The sequence below is a fragment of the Arachis duranensis genome, unplaced genomic scaffold (assembly GCF_000817695.3).
Source record: "Arachis duranensis cultivar V14167 unplaced genomic scaffold, aradu.V14167.gnm2.J7QH unplaced_Scaffold_40180, whole genome shotgun sequence".
NCBI classification, from domain to species: Eukaryota; Viridiplantae; Streptophyta; class Magnoliopsida; order Fabales; family Fabaceae; genus Arachis; species Arachis duranensis.
In genome coordinates this window covers 37,739-54,792 of record NW_026264918.1, presented here as the reverse complement: position 1 = coordinate 54,792, position 17,054 = coordinate 37,739, and the positions used below count along the sequence as shown (strand labels likewise).

Genomic DNA, 17,054 nt, shown 5'->3' with positions numbered 1-17,054 from the left:
GGGAAAGAGCGTAGTCCATAGAAAAATGGCCTGAGTTTTGTTGTGCCCAGTACTGAGTGCCCAACCGTGACTAAAGGGATGGATCCCTTGTTGATATAGCTGAAAGTGGGTGGAATCAATCGTTTAGTATAGTTGATCACGGCTGCATTTAGGATAGGAGCGATCTTTTCATCCAACTATTACATACATAAGAGAAGAAAGCTGTTAGCTTAGGGCAGAGGTATGCCCTAACTAAGCCTACCCGAGTTCACAGATGTCGTTGTTTATCCCTTTCTTTATTCATGAAAATTGGGGGAGTGTTCAGTCTATCTGAGTATAAGATCGAAAAGAATGAATGCATTGATTGCATTTCAAGTGAGATGTCCAAGAGAAAGGGAACGAGGGGAAGAAGCGACGAAGAAAAGAAGTGAATGAAAAAGCATGGCATGACGAGAATGGAGAAATTCGAGATGTTAGATGAACTTCCCTATGGTATGGGGCATGGCGGTCGAACCCTTTTTACAAGGATTTCACGACATTTCGGCGAGCGCGGGGCAAAGGACGCTACCGCAGGTTCCCGGGAATCCAATCCACTTTCTATAATAAGGGGAAGGAACTTCGGTGGTCGAAGGGGAGGGAGGTCTCCCAAAATGAGATTTGGACGGCTGTGGAAATTGCGGAACGAAAGCAATGGCAAGACCTTCTCTCGTCCAAGGAGTGGCGGTTAACGGAGCGGCATTTCAATCTCTGCGAAAGCAGAATTTCCGCTATTGTAACAAAGACTTTGTCCTTATATAAGGATAAGGATAAGGAAGGACACCTAAATCTAAACATCAAAGAAGAAGCGGATATTGCCAGAGGCATTGATGCCTACTTTGCCGATCTAAACCGCTTCACGTCTAATCAACAGCGGTTACGGCATATTCAACGAGTCCGCGAGTGTATAGGCAACCAAAAAAGTCCAATATGGCGCGAGATAAGGGGCTACATGGAAAAAAAAAAAAAAAGATCTAATCTAATAAGTTCTTCTATCTTTCTTTTTATCCTTTGAATTACTCATCTATATCCTATGTATGATTTTCATTTCGCATCGGAAACTATTTTAGGAGAAGTTCGAATCCGTTCCGTTCGGATATTGATCGGTCTTGGTTTGACATGGTTTACGCGTTACTGGTTCCCGGAAGAGTTAATATCTCCATTAGCTAAACCCTTTCTTACCCTGTCTTTGGACTCGTATTTTGTTTGTACACAATCAACGGAGGCCTCCCCGACATATGTTGCAACGTCTTCAATAGCATGTTCTTACTTCGTCTTTCCCTTAATAAGTCATCAAATTTGGTGCTTTTTGATCCCCAGTTGCCATGGGGAACAAAGGAGGAAATACAATCGATTCCTCTATTTAAGTGGTTCTCGCTTCTCCTTGTTCCTGTTCCTAACTCTTCCCCGGGTAGTTCCCAATGTTTGGTACTTTTTATACTTCGTGGGTGCAACATCAACAAATTCGCTCATGATCAAGTTACAACCTAAGATCTATGACCATATTATGCTAACTGTTCAGATTTCGTTCATTCCATCGGTATGCTCTCAGGTACCTGTAATTGTGATCTGTTTGCCAGAACCAAGGGGTCTTTCTGTGGAAACCTTCACGAACAATCGTCGTTTTTTGATGGTTTTTCCGCTTCTCACCGCTGCTCTTTCCACACCTCCAGATATCTGGTGCCAAATCGTCGCCCATTTCCTTATTTCTTCGATAATAGAGTTGACTATCTTTGTGGCATCGATTGTACAAGTTCGTGAAGAGGCTGGACGAGTGGAATGAGGGAAAGCGGCTCAATTGACAAAAAAGAAGAGTAGCCCCCCCCGAAGCTGCGAAGCATTTAAGGACGCAGCCAAACACTATGCGTTTTATGTCGACGATATAGAGGGGGAGAATTAAAAAATACAATTTATAATTAACTTTATGCACGAGCTCCAGAATCCGGGGAGCCTGTTATGCTTCCGGATCGAGGAGGAGGCCGCAAAATGGCGGCCATGGCCGGATTGAAGGACAATTATTTTTGTTTCTCTGTTGGGTAAAACTAGTATGTATAAAGGGAAGGCGGGCCTTTGTCATGGTGAGTTCTCCTTGGTTGGGTTGCTTCCGTGATAAGTGAGGAGGGGAGTGGTGAGGGGGGCCCCTCGCAAATGGTTCTCGCATTCACTATTTCATTTCAGTAATCCAATAACGAGCAAAGCCATTTTTAGCCATTACACTCGGAATCCGTAGTTCCTTTACTGGTAGTATGAGCAAGGAAAAGGAAGGAGGCTAGTCCCCGAAAATGCCTTTTGAAGTTGGGGTTCAAGCGTAAAACAAGGAAGAAACCTATGTAGTGGGTTCGACTCCCATTATACGCGATGTGGCGAAGATTGCTCGTTATTCCTTTTACCTGCCCGCTTAGTTAATTGATCTCTTGTTTAGCGAATCGGGAATAAAAGGCCGGCCTGGGTCTCTTTTCTAAAAATGCTTTCTCCCGCCACCTGGCTCGTGAGTCTAATTATGGGGTTCAGGAATAGGGGAAGAGGGAGTCTAAGTCTATTGGTATGGGTCCTAATCGCTCGTAACGATCCTTGCGGATCCCCTCTATCGTCTTCGTTCGAACTTGCTAGATTGCTTGCGTCTATGATCGTGCCAAAGGGCAGAGCTTTGTTTTAAGCACTTATTACTGGGTGAGCTAATACGAGTAGTTACAAATCGGATGCTACCAAAAAACGATATTTATCTAGTCTTCCTTCTCTCAGGACATTCTCTTCTTTTTTTACTATGTTATTTGCTTTCACTAGCACCGGTTAGGAGACCAGTAAGAGCAGATTCTATAACAGTAAGAGTTACTTCCACTTGGCTCAATAGCCAGAGATGAAAGTAATAGAAGCTTATTCTTTCACACAAGAGCTACCTATTTTTCTGAATGTCCAGCTTATGATGATTCAATTACAACAGCTGCAGCAAAAGTAGAAGGATCAGTCTCCCGATGTACCCAACACCTTCGAAACATCTGAGGTAAGGACCCCTTTTTCAGATTTCATGATGAACCCTAGACTGAATCCAACCCTGTCAAGAAGAAAGCCCTTTGTTACGCACTGGTCGCTTCCTGAAACAGCAGGGATATTCCATCGACCCGACCCCTCATTTTGTCTGGCTTTCTGGCTCGGGAGACAAATGCAGCCCGTAGTTAGTTCATTCAACGGAGAGGGAAAGCTGAATTCACATGTTTCCAGAGGAATGCATCGTGTAATAACTAATAAATATTTCTATTTCACTTCTCCATATCTAAAAGGGAAGAATCGATCGAAATGAATCTGTACGATAAAGACTTTTTAGTCGAATGAGACCCCTCCTCCGGGATAGAAAAAATCCTAAGTGTCTTCTTGTGGCTTTGGGGTATCTGAACCCAGTTGGCATTCTTGTTCGGATGCTTGAATCGAACTCATCCGTTTATTCATTCAATTCACAGTCACAAAGAGACAGAAAAGGAAGGGCTTCTATTGGAATCCCCATCTAATTTCTCATAAAAGTAGGACAAAAGAAAACTGGATTTCGCCTTTCCTTTTTGGATTGATGATTCCCTTGCCCTTACTCCTATGAGAGTGATGGTTCCCTTTCTTTCTTGTACCGAGGTTAAGGGTTCGGTAGAGTCACTTCCACCCCGGAACTAGTCCCGATGGAAGACCATAAGACTTTGACGAACCTTGAGCTCTAAAGCTCTCCAACAGCTCTAACAATGAATGGAGACTTCCAACCTAGATGATGCCCTCCTGTCTACAAAAGGCTTTGAGCCACTCCCAGGTTAAAGGGATATTACACCTCTTCCCCAGGAACTCTAAATGATTCACCCGGAAAACACATAGTCGATTCTGAGGTTGCTAAATACAGAGCCTGGGAGTTCCGGTCCGCTGATTGGTAGATGGAAGTCTTTTCCCGAGGCCAAGACATATATAGCTAGCTATTTGCTTAGCTAATCGAGGGCTTCACTTCCCTGCTCTGGTTCAAGACTAGCTAGGTATCCTCCTCAATATCGTTACCACACTAGCTTGAATAGTCTCAGAGCTTGGCTACGATTGCCTCGAAGGAATGCAGAGCTGTCTTATAGTAGCCCTTTATGAACCAACAATCAGAAGACAGAAAGAAAGCAAAAGTAGAAGGAAGAGAAGGGATTAATAGATGTTATCCTACTAGCAGTGACTAGAAGGAAGGGAGCCAAGTCACTAACTAGAGGAAGGGTCCACGATTGCCGGGTCGTGTTCGTGAACCAATAGAGAACTCTTAGAATTGACTCCTCGGAAATTACTGAAAGACTAGCCTACGACCCCTCACAGAAAAAAGGGTCTCTGCTTAATGGAATTTATGATAAGTCTTTGGGCGTACTTTGACGAGGAAAACCTTCTTTCTATTCTATAGAAGCGCCAATAAAAGATATAAAAATAGAGGGATTCTTAGTCTAGCGCGTAGTTTCAAAGAATGAAATTCATAAGCCCCTGTCTTCTTTCTGGAGGCTTACGGTAATCGTCCTTCCATTAGCCCGAAACCGAGTTAGCATCTTTCTGCCCTAAAAAAAGAGTATAGTGCTCGTCTTTTGATAAGAGTATTCCATATTATCTGTTGGAAAGTTTTCAACGTCCACCTTACCTTATTCAACTACGGGAATTTTTTCTGGTTCGCTACTATCCTATCTGAGCCTACAGCTCACGGTTGTATACAGGGAGGAAGCCTTGAACTGGCCAAAAGCAAAAGCTTTCTATTTGAACGGAATTCCACAATAGCATTACCTTCGGCTGCACTTCCTTATCTGTATTCCTGGGCGGGCGTAGAAACCCCTGCTTGAACATGAGCTAGGGACCCAGCTCCCTCCCCCGCGCCCACTCCTTGAACATGAGAGTGTTTGGCTAAAAATCGCACGGATTGAATCTTCTTCAAGAAGGAAAACCCTTCTTTTAGTTTGTTTTTAGATGAAGATCTCATTGTGATGTCTCGTTCCCTCTTTTCTTTCATTTCACTTTATTGTATGAATTCAACCAATAGAGGAGTGGGATACTCAAAAAGTAGTGGCAGAAATCGAAACAATCGTAGGGGGCGTAGTCGTTGTTCTTAGTTCTCTGTAAGTTGATTGCTTCCCGGAATTCGTGATCCTGGCTCAGACGAGAGAAAGCTAAGGATATACTTCTCAAATGCAAGTAGAAGTCGAACAAGATACCTCTAGCAGTATTAATCACTCGTTCATCTGCCGAACCCCTTGGTCTTCCCTCTGTCCCACACATCTATCCAGCTTCGCTCGCTTGGCTCGGTATCCTCCCGGAAGAATACACACTCTCCTTTGTTCGAGCTTTGCTGGTATATTTCTAATTAAGACTACTTTGGTACATAAAGAAGTTTTATACAAAAGTGAATAACACCTTAGACTTCTTCTTCCAATCCCTCTCTTATCGAATGAATGAGCAGGTAAGTACATTCATTCATCTTCCCCCTTGACTAAGCATGATTCCCACTATCTACTAAAAGAGCGATTGAGTCGAAACTTCCCCTTTGTATCGATTTCCCCATGTACCTAGGTAGCGAGTGATTAAGACAGCCCGATGAGCTAAGAAGTAAAGAACGTTTTTTATTATCCCCTTTCCATCAAACTTCTACCGAGCGGGAGAGAAAGGTAGAGAGAGTAAATAGTGCTGATAGCGAATAAAAAGCCGTTGAGCGTGTTGGCCACACAAAAATCTCTTTTTTTATATTAGAAATAGTTTTTTTGTTGGTGTTAAGTTAATAGGTTACTTGATCGAAGGGATAGAACACTTTACTTTAATACCAATCAAAGTACCCGATCCTTTAGCGAGAATCAATAAAAAGAGATGGGCGAGCCTTCATTAGCTGACTTGCTCCTTTCTGAGGATCGAAAGGACTTATTCTAGCATGCCCATTCAAGTCCCAGCAAATGCCCGTGCTTCTTTTGGACTTATGCCTTGCCTGTGCTCTATCATTCATTCCCAAAAGCCCATCCAAAGGCAGGCCATGCTATTCAATGCTCGAGAAGAAGGGCTCCTATCCCTCCCAAGGAAGGGCAGTAGCTTGATTACTTGACTGCCTGTTCCAATGTCACCTCGTTCTATCTATCTTCCATCCGTTACCTTGTTCTTCTTGCCACTGGGGCTTCAACCTTTCCATCATTTCCTGCGATCGAGCTAGCTTAACATCCTTATTAAATTGAAGCATGATGCTGCTATTCTGCTCGGCGCATTTCTTAGGGATTTTCCCTTAGTCAAGTAAAGGACCAGGTACTTTAGTACAGAGGTATTACATAGCTCCGTGACCACAGACTGAATCATGGGCTAGGAGGAGTACGAGTGATTAGCGGGAATATTCGATTGCTCGTCCGCTAAAGTCCTGTCTGCCTGCCTGTTGATTTAGTACGTTCCTATCCCCTCCCCTTGGGGAGTTTGATCAATCTTCCTCACCCCTAATGGTTTAGATTGAGCAGCCAGGTGGGGGAGAAAGCGGCCGTTGCACTGATAGGAGTGTAATCTAATTGAATCTATCTATCTTTCCTGTCCTTGAGGAACAGGTTAAAGAGCTTAGGCAAGACTTGGCCCCTATTTGAAGTAGACCTAACTCGCTCTTTGGCTCGCTCCTCGCTTTTGTTCAATTATAAATAAGAAAAAGAAATTAGATATTCGAATATCTAATAGCGTGATAGAGACGGCGATAGACTAGACTATCCCCTATCCGGATAGATATGTCCCTATGAGCGACTACGCCGATCTTTATATGTTTTGGCCACGTCCGTTTCCGCTCCGAAGAGGAAGGTTTGGATCTTTCAATCTTATGTCGTGAGGGATGTGACCTATGTTAGGTCCATAAAATACCACCGCTTTTGGTGTTCTATGATTCACCTCCGAATAATGAGTAGGTAGTTCGATCCTTTTTATTCTTCTCTTCCTAGTAAACTTATGGGGGGGTGCGGACCAATAGGTCGAATTACTATATAAAGAAGAGTTGTAAACTATCTTCCTTCTTGTTCGAGTAGGAAGATATCGCTTTTTCTCGTTTCTTCTCTTCGATAAGAATAGGGATTTGAAATGATAAAAATTCCTCTTCATTCTGTTGTGCTCAGCGAAAGAACTTCCTAAGCATACTTTTTCGGATCCAAACTTCTTTGTTCTTTCTAAGTATTCTTCTTGCATAGAATAACGCAACTGTTGTTGCAAAAACCGGGATTTTAGTAGCAGGCGGCATCCCCGCTTAGTTTTGAGTAGGCGGAACCATTCCGTTTTGGTTCTTCTCCACATTCTTACCCGGTGACCCAGGAATTTGCCTATAATTTTTTCTACTGATATTTCGATATAGAAAGATCTCCTTATTTCTTCACCGCGGATTTTCGCGTCATTTTCTTGAAAAGATATTAGATCGCCGTGGGAAACTTTCAAACGAGTAATGCTTCCCATTCGATTATTCACACAAACCCTTCGATGACTTATCGGCTGCCTTGCTTGAGGAATAGTTTCACGAAAATGGAGACGAACCGGAATAACGTCCGATCTTGTTTCTGGATTGAGTAGAAAAGGGATATATGAAGTTCGTTCTGTTCCTCTGTGCATCTCTGTGATGGGTAAATCCCCATGAATAAGGGGCAACTTTCGTGTAGTTTGTGATTGGATGTAACTGTTAAGATTTTCTCTTGGATAAATCTTTCTCTTAATAGATCTCTTCTTGTTCCTCAATCTTCGGAGAATGCGGCGTTGTATTATTGTAAGTTCTCTCTTCCGAACATTTCCTGAAAGTAGACGACAAGTTTTAAATCTTAATGCAGGCATATCTCCGTTGAATCAGTCTGATTCGCCACATCGCGTATAACGGGAGTCGAACCCAATTCTGCCAAAACCCCCGCAAAAGCAAGAAGGAAACTACCTATCATTTTTCTCTCTTTCTTTGACCTGGCACACTGAACACATACCCCATCTAGAAGAAAGTCAAAGTGACTACATCTCCTTCGGACCCTGACGTGAACAGACGCTCTCTCCATCGAGAAATTCAACTGTCAAGATTAGCGTACTAAACGATTCGATCTATCACCTACGTCATTTCTACTTGCTTGGAAAAAATCCATACTTGTAGCACCCGGACCCATATCTGCATCGTTCTGTCATCCAACATGCTTCTATCTAAGTGATTTCATAAAATATGGAATGGATATGTATGGGGTCACAAGAGGGTCGAGCGAGAATAGACGATGCTGGTCATTAAGTGGGAGTTTTCTTTAAGGCATTCCTTTCCTTAGACTAGGGCCTGAGCAAGCCTCTTTTCATTCTAGCGGTCAGTCTGTAAGTTAAACAAAAGTCCATCCGATCAGCCAGTTGCAGAAGAAGCTCAGCTTAAAGCCAGTAAGCCCTCCACTCCAGCGGAACGACGTTGCTTTAGCTTTCGGGCGTCAAAGCGTAAATCTGTAGGTTCGGGCTAAGACTTGTTTGAGAATAAACTGCTATTGCTACTTACGGTGATAAAGAAAGGCCCTTCGAACTTCACTATCTGGCATCACAGCCTATTCCGACAACGTGCCAAGCAAAAGGCCAAGACCGGTATGCCGACAACAGAAGTAAAGGAGCAAAGCCATAAGCCAAGCTAGCGTGCTGAACAGAAAGTCGTAGAGTGATCACAGCTTATTCACCAAGACGTGTGAACAGCGCCTATTCGATAGCAGCTTGTACCCGGATTCCGATAACTAAGGGAATTCCTCCTATAAGAGCGGATTCCATCGGGTTATCAGCTTCGGCTATTCTCACAGCTAGCAGTTAGGTCTAGTATGCCTCTTCCTATTAGATTATACAGTCTGACTAAGAGTTCAGAGTATAGTTCTGAGAATGGAAATCAAATAAAGCGAAAAGGAGAACGAAAGAAATCGGGAAAACTGCATGCAATCGACAGCCAAAAGAGAGAAGGCAGTCGCTGCACACTCTATATCTTACCTCGGGGCCCAGAGTTTATTCCCTCGCCTTAATCTTTAATAGAACTAAGCCCCTACTAGATAGATTCATTTTATTGACCTTGATTCCAGACACCATGAATGCGCCGCTTTCTTGACTAGCCCCTCTTCCAAGCCTATTGATAACCAAGCTACGACCTATCTTACTTATTTAGATTTCTAGGACCGGGAGGGACAGAGAACACCTAAGAGCAGGAGGTTCCTTGTGTGAAACTTAGATGTTGAAGCACGCACCCTTTATCTTATGCTATGGGTAAGGAAGGCAACGAGCCAAACCCAGTAGTTTTTAGGAAGCAACCTCTCCCCTCCCCCTATCCAATTTCGGGGCCCCTTAGTGTAATGCCTTAACGGCCTTTTAAGCGCCTCTCACAACGGACTCGACGCCAATCCCGGCAGAAGGATTTGGTTACCATAAGTGGAGGCATGGTCCTAAATTTTTCCGTTGTTATAACAGAACTATTTTCATATAAAGATGCTCAAGCGAGGAGATGTTATGTTACGAGCATCCGCCCCCTTCTTAGTCAATGGGGCGCAGGGAGGCCAATGGTAGGAAGCTTAACATCATCTTTTCCAATAAGTGAGTCTCTCGAGGCTTACTCGTTCCGACCCTGAACAACCTTTTTTTAGAAAAGCCAGCCTGGCCTGTAGGAAGTTCGGGAGAAGGGGTCGACTCAGGCATTACTCAATAGAGGTGCAAGGCTGACTCCCAAAATTGGAGTTAGACTAATTCCCTTCCAACCGAGGATTAGTTTGTGAGGAATTCCCCAATCCATCCACAACTTTATTCCTAGCACATGGTGAAAGCCGACGACATAAAGAAAGAAGAAAAACAAAGAACCTCAATGAGAAGGTCCATGCCTTCTTCCAATTGTTTTGCCAATGATGGATTTCGCGCCATTCCATCGAAAACTTATAAGAAGGCAGGATGATAGGGCAGATGTAGTTGTTAAGATCTACCTTTCGGCATTTACTATGGCCAAGCTTATAAAGCTAGCCAAGCCAGTGTCGAAGGAGACCTTCCAATCTATACTGTCCCCTCCATCGGACCTTAGAAAGGTTGCGATGGCCTCAGTAGAGATACTTAATAAAGTGCCTCTATTGTTTAGGAAGTATATCCCTGATATCTCCACTATTCCCCTTAAATCAGGGAACAAATAAGCCTCTGCCTCAATCTCATATTCAAAGATTGTTGTTCAAGCCCTTACTTCATCTGATCTGGGCGGAAGTCTGAAAGTATAAAGCCAGGGAAGTCAGTAAGATTGACTGAAGACATGAAATGACGTAGGATGACAGACAAAGATTGAAAGCATGAATTCTATTAAGCAAGAGGCAAGGATCGAATGGAAGTCTCTTTGATTGGTTGATCTTATTCGTTACGCTTGTCCGAAGTAAGAGATTTTGACTACCTTGGTTTCTCCAAAAGGTTCTTTTCTTTCTTTATCTTATTAGTTACGGTTGTCCGATTGATTTAACAAACTTGATTAGGTGCAATGAATAAATAGGGGGCGCCCCCAACTCCTTCTTGTTATGACTTTAAGTTCTTTTTTCCAGCTTCTATGTCTCTGGTCCCAATGCTTTCCTAACTAAATAGATATAGGATGCTAGCTCCGGTCGGGAATGTATTAGACTAAATCATAGTACTAGCTCGGGTTCTGACTTCACTGTATATATAAAAGGAAGGAAATAAGAATTGTTTGTAGCTTTCTAACCGCACTCTTAGTAGAAGGCCCGGCTTTATTAGTTAGGCTGTGATTCTTTAAGGCTTATGCCTATACTTCAAGACTTTACTTGCTTTCTGACTTTAGACTTCTAAGTACGGGCTTTGGTAACTACAACAATAGAAAGATATCTCTTCCTCTATCTCTAAAAGGGCTAACTAAATGGAATTACTTCTCCGGACTTGATTGCAAGAACGGAATCACCAGCTTATCAATATCTGGAACGAAAGAAGACTTCTTCCTTTCGCCTTCCTTACTAGACTACTTAGACGAGACGAAGGAAATACCTAACTTACCGGTGTAGATAGCTGACTGAGTAAACGAGATTGCTGCTTAGGCTTCTTCCTTTTAGGCAGACGGGAGAAGAGGAACGGATTCCCTGGGTTTAGTAAGATCCGAGCCCGATGGTTCTTGCATAGCATAGCCTAAAGATCAGTTAGCTTCTAAAGGCCCTATCTGTATACTTCCAACATACGGCATTTAGCCTGTGAAAGCCAGATCTGAGACAGATTCATTCTTGACTGCTTACTTGACTTTTTTCATGCGAAGATAGGATCCCGCTGAGAAAGGATAAGATTCTATTCAATCTTTGCCTACCTTTGAAGAGGAACTAGGCCTTAGCCGATATGCCTTTTTCGCACTTCCACTTTGAATCTGTTATTGAATTCCCTGTACACCAAAGAAAGTAAGCATCAACTAGAGCGACTGGGGAAGCCTTCCTTCCCTTCAAGTCCAAGTTTTGCATTCGAGACCCTGGCATTACTATGTGCACCAACTCCATACTCCTCTTACATCCCTGTTATCATATTTAGTACGGGGCCTCGCAGCTAAGACTATCCCTCACCTCGTGCCTTCAAAGTAAACCGGAACTCACTCTCTCACTACGAAGGACTCCTTTCGAGCTCTTTTTGGACCCTTTCATTTAACTAAAAGTCTCGCAGACGATGAAAAGGAACTACTGGGCGCAGCGGATGATTGGAACAAAAGCCATTCTTTCACAACCGATTCTGGGCATTCTATAGAATGCAAAACCTGACTTCCTTTTTAAAGCTACTAAGTGAAGGGATTCCGATTCCTCATTTCGACAAAGAAGCTGTCGACTTAGTGCACACTGCGGCAGGAGGGGCTACGAAACGAAACCAATAAGCGTTCCTTTCATCCTCTTTCTCACGACAAGTGGAATCTGGCCTATTCAAGAAGCCAAAGTCTTTTCCGGGAAAGATCAGATATGGATTAGAATTCTCTTCCGAATCTACTAAGCCTCATCCACCCCTTCTCCCCTTAGTCGAATGATCGGAAAGACGAAACTGTGGAATAAAGCCCGGAAGGAGCGATGCTTCTTTGCCCAATAGATGCATATAATATAATAAGGGTTAGCTAAACCAATTGCCTGGAAAAGGAAAGTAGTCTAAAGTAGAGCGTGAAGCTGCTTTTTCCGCACCTTTTGGCAAGATCATATCTGGCCCCTCGAGAAAGCACTATAGGGAAGGTTTACTTTTCCTTTCCGTGAAGCCGCTTTCGGCTAGAGCAAGATCGATTGAGTACCAGTACTGCCTTGCCCGCACATGGATCCAATTAAGCCGGATTGCTTTGCTGAGGAATGGAGTGAGCGCACAGAGAAGGAGATGTTTTGAGGTTTGCAGGAATTGAATCAATAGGAGAAGATATCCCCGCAAGGTACTCTTGCTGTTAAAACGAAGGCTAAAGTAATTGTGGACTAAATAGCGGCAGCAAGTTTTCTGTGGAGACTAGGAGTAGCACTAGTCTCAGGAGCTCTTTGAGAAGCTTTTGGGAGTCAAGAGGAATGCCCTATGCATATGTGTCGAAGGAAAGGGAATCAATAGATGGGATTCATACTACTAAGAAGTCCCAAGCTAAAGGGAAAGACAAAAGCAAGCAACCGCCCCATTTCTTTACTTGAATAACGGAGTTCCAGAAGAGGTCCAATGGTACGCTCCGTGCCTGGTCTACAATACATGAACTACCAGTTCAATTTGAAAGTTATAAACATACCGGATGGTTCAATAAAAAGCACTTGAAAACGAGCGACCATAATAAGAATATATATGGAGGGGTTGATCTTCCCAAGTGGAATTGGCTTTGTTTTAAGTGCACGCAGTGAGACAACCAGTACAGCTGGTATTGAACCAGGCTTGTTGGAAGAGACAGATGGATATGGATCCAGAGTTGTGCCCAAGATTAATAAACAACTTGTTTTTATTGGACCACCGGGAATAGAACACTTCCTTCGGCTGGGGTATCCTATCGATATATCCTCCCGTAACTTTCGGCCTCTGAGACAACTCGCACCTTTACAACGTCTAATAAATGTAGGAACCTATTAGGGTAGCTGAAAGTTATGAGAAATCGCCAATACCAACATCAGAGATCACGATTACAGTGTCTGGGAGGTCTTATACGAAACCTTAATATAAAGCCGGGAAGAGGTCTAAATAAGAAAGGTTAGGCTTCTATATAAGAGAAGGGTAGGAGTCTCCGGGCAGAGTGACGTAACTCAAGCCTTCGATACTATATAGGTGAAGACCACATGTTTGAAGCACAGTATCGCCCAGAAGCTTATGGTCTGATCGATGGGTAAATGTATGGATTGAGGATTTCCGGAATCGTGTGTTTAGCACGAGTGGAAAAGACCTTGTTTGAAAATAAATCCAGTGACCCGATCGAAAAGGTCATTGGGAGAACGATTAGCTAATCCGTTTGAATCGCTGTTAGCTAACTGTTTTGGATAATTTTGTTCTTAGCAGCAAAAATCTTATTTTTCTCTAAAGGTAGTGAGTGGACACTTAGTCTAGTCTGCCAATCGCTGTTCTTCCCTTTACCCAACCTCCGTCCTTTATTCCAAATCTTTAGGATAAAACCTACCCGATGATTCATAGTATTTCTGGCAAAGCCCTCTTTTGTCGGGCGCACGAGACCCTCTAGAAGCGGATTCTGTTCCATGAGATACGTCCTTTCGAATCCTACTCGGAATATGAACACACTGGTTCCAACGAATCAAGTTGCACCCAGATTCAATCTTCTCAACTACGAGCGAAGTGCTGCAAACAAAGCTGCAGAGCAGCGCGCTAAGATAGGGGTCCAGAGTGGGCCATCCAATCATTTGCACCTATGCCCATAAACGTTGGGGGGGGGACTACCTCGGGTTTGTTTTCTTCTATTCAACGAAGATAGGTTGACACTACCAGGTCCAATTCAACACAAAAACGACTTCGTAGCTTGAAACAACCCTCCTCCTAACTTCTTTCTAGCATACCGAGGAAAGAGAATCCCTGGAGTCGTTTATCTACGTTTGAGCAAGTTGGTTGGAAAAAAGATGACTTCCGATCTAATCTCACTTTTTTAATGTATGTTGATATGGAGCTTTCTAAGCCTTTTACACCTAGCCCAGCCTCCCTATTTCAAGCTCAGGAGAGAGAGCCCGAGGGAGAAGCTGTTGTCTCTTTTGTTGAAAAGACTGTTCACTCAGGGGTAGCGGTGAATAGGAACTATACTTTCTTCTCGAATGGGTATAGTAAGTGTGCCACGAGTGCTCCGCTTCTGCTTCTCTCTAATAACGAAAAAATAACTTTTTAAGAAAGCAAAGCTCAGTCTAAGCTATCTAAGCTAGAACTTAAGGCCGACCTCTTTTCCGGGGATACCCCACTTCCTGGTCTAGCTTCACTAACTGTATTCACAGCTTTCCATATCTCGGAACCAGATCTACTTTCTCATCGGCATTCTCTAAATGATTTACGTTATGGTCTTGAACTCTCGATATATCATATGTAATGACAGATCGAGGTAAGCTTGTCTTTTACGTCATATGCTTTCCTCTTTTGTTACTCTGATCTCTGAGAGTGGCTTTTGCCTAAGCTTTCTTTCATAGCTATAGCTTTCTTGAAGGGCGAAGGGCTCGGGAGCTAGGTTAAGACCCTTTTTAGACCCTTAGTACAATACCCTAGCACTCCCGCCTCCTCTTCAGACGTGTCTTCGACAACCTGGCGGTTGTTCGGTCTCCGCTTTTGGAGGCGGGCGCCCTCTAAGTTGACCACCCTACCCACTAATGGACTATGAGGGGGGGGCAGGCGAACGGGAACCGACCGAGAACCCGAACCGCTTGACTGACTGACCCCTTCATACATACTCGATTCATTAGGGTCGGGGATGGATGAAATAATCAAATAAGTGAAAAAAATCGCGCAAGCGAAGCCGGGAAACGGACCGCAGCGCAACGACTAGGACTCGTGTAGGAGGAGTTTTGAGCGTGAGCTACCACTCATGCAGCGGCAAGGACCCGCTACTCTCGAAGGGGCCACCAACCGCCCGAATCACTGTAGTGTAGCAAAACCTCCCTTTACTCAATGGATAGCGCTTATCCTCTTTCTATCAACAAAATGGAATGGAGGAGAGGTCTTTTCTTTATGGAAGAGGCCTTGCACCTAGGACTAATTAGGATCCAGAAGAATGGGTCTAGGCTTTCGAAAAGATGAAGATGCAAAGGGTAAAGAGAAAAGATATGTCTTTTGAACAACCAACCTGACATAAGGATTCTAGCTCGCCCAGTTAGAGCAGATGGAGGTTCTCGGACGGGGAAAAGCGGCACTCGACATCTATTAAACAACACCAAGAACAAAGCCATACATGCCCTCGGGAGAAACTAGTGATGATTGCCATGAATGCAGCCCTCGAGGACGTGTACAAGAAGGTCTTTGCCGATTCCTATCAACCAACATGATGCACCTCTCAGTAGAGGGCATGAAAACGCCGTGGAGACTTTGACCGAATGAATAGGTATCAATTGATAGACATTTTTCTTGAGGAATAGAATCCAGGATGAACGCTTTTTTCGTTCGCTATGTGCTGCCCTTCTATAAAAGATGCTCGCGTGATCGATCGATGGACGGGGGAATTGCATGAATGACGAGCTTAAGCCTATAGTGCCCCCATCTTTAATCTTAAGTAAAGTGAAGTCAAATCAATGAAGTGAACAGCCCAACCTCTTTGTTTGAAGCTTTGCTTCCCCTAATTCCAAAAAACAAGAAATAGACACTCTAGTTATAGTATAGGAAAAAGCTTCTCTTTGATAGCGGGGGGGTTCAGAATGAATATGATCGTAGATAGAGACTAAAACCTGTGCGGGGGTAGGGGCGGATGTAGCCAAGTGGATCAAGGCAGTGGATTGTGAATCCACCACGCGCGGGTTCAATCCCCGTCGTTCGCCCATCAATAAAAGGGGATGATACGATGAGAACTTAGTGTGTAATCTGTCATACCGGGCTGAAAGTCAAGTGCCGGCATCAACTTAGCGTGAGCTAGGTTGGTGTCTCTAGGTTCACACGAGGGCACTGTATCCTTCGCAAGAGGGAGCATCCTCGGCAGTTGAGTCTTACGCGTTAGGCTCTAACTCTACACGAGGACAGCTGGCACCTAGAGAGAAAGACATCAGCTAGACATTCAAAATGCATTCTGACATGGCGAGGGAGTCTGGACTAGTTTTTCGTCTGAAGAAAGATTGATATGGTTTGAAGCAATCTCCTCGGGCATGGTTTGGTAGATTCAGTGAGGTGATTATTGATTTTAGTCTTCGTAGATGTGGAGTTGACCACTCTGTTTTCTATCGCCATTCTACAGCTGGTCAAAGATTTTTTTGTATGTGGATGACATTGTAATCTCAGGTTACTCGTTAGAGTAGGGGTCGCGAGAGAGCGTTCTCCCATTTCCACACCTTTAGCTTTGCCTTAGAGAATGAATTCCCTGGAGCCCCTCGGCCAGGGAACTTCAAAAAAGTATAAAAGAACTTTAGGGCCACTTAGCGTGGCTTAGCTTTTTTTACGTATTTGTTCTTGCCTGTAGTAACTGATCTGTTTATGTTAGCGCTGCGCGACCGTATCAGCGAAAACTAACGGCGGAGGGAGGAGGGCATGGGAGGGGGACATCCAAAGGATTCCGGTTTTTCACAAAACTGGAAGAGGTTCGATTCCTCTTGGATGTAAGGTACGGTAAGTCACTCTAAGCTATGCGTGTAAGGCCTTTTTCATTCTATTATATAGGCCTTTCCATGAATGGCTAGCTCCGAAATGAAGGTACGCAGTTACTTGAGTGAAGCGAAAGGCCATATTGAGGAAATAGCTCCGTGACTCATACAATAGTGTATGAGGTTCAGAGTCCTTAGCTTGACTAGAGATTTCTCTCCAGTCTCAGCGAAAGACTCATGCTCATCACCCTAATCTAATGGGTGTGGGGAAATGGCCATTCATATCAAGTACCGGCAGATTGACAACGATCTGCTTAACCGGTACTTGTAGCTGGTGTTGGATTTAAGTCTCTTTCTCGCTCTGGTGCATACCCGAAATCTAAA

General features: G+C 43.8%; 1 protein-coding gene and 1 pseudogene across 1 annotated transcript; one reads left to right on the top strand and one right to left on the bottom strand.

The window, feature by feature from the left end:
- Positions 1-6: 6 nt before the first annotated feature.
- On the top strand, positions 7-2,313 carry LOC127744492 (uncharacterized tatC-like protein ymf16). The gene has a single exon (XM_052256621.1). The coding sequence runs from the start codon at positions 1,049-1,051 to the stop codon at positions 1,796-1,798; it is 750 nt and encodes a 249-aa protein (XP_052112581.1). The 5' UTR covers positions 7-1,048; the 3' UTR covers positions 1,799-2,313.
- Positions 2,314-5,740: 3,427 nt separating this feature from the next.
- Positions 5,741-8,790, bottom strand: LOC127744487 (ribosomal protein S4, mitochondrial-like; annotated as a pseudogene).
- Positions 8,791-17,054: the final 8,264 nt, after the last annotated feature.

Coding starts and splice junctions, on each gene's coding strand:
- LOC127744492 (XM_052256621.1), top strand. CDS start 1,049: ATGTATGATTTTCATTTCGCATCGGAAACTATTTTAGGAGAAGTTCGA.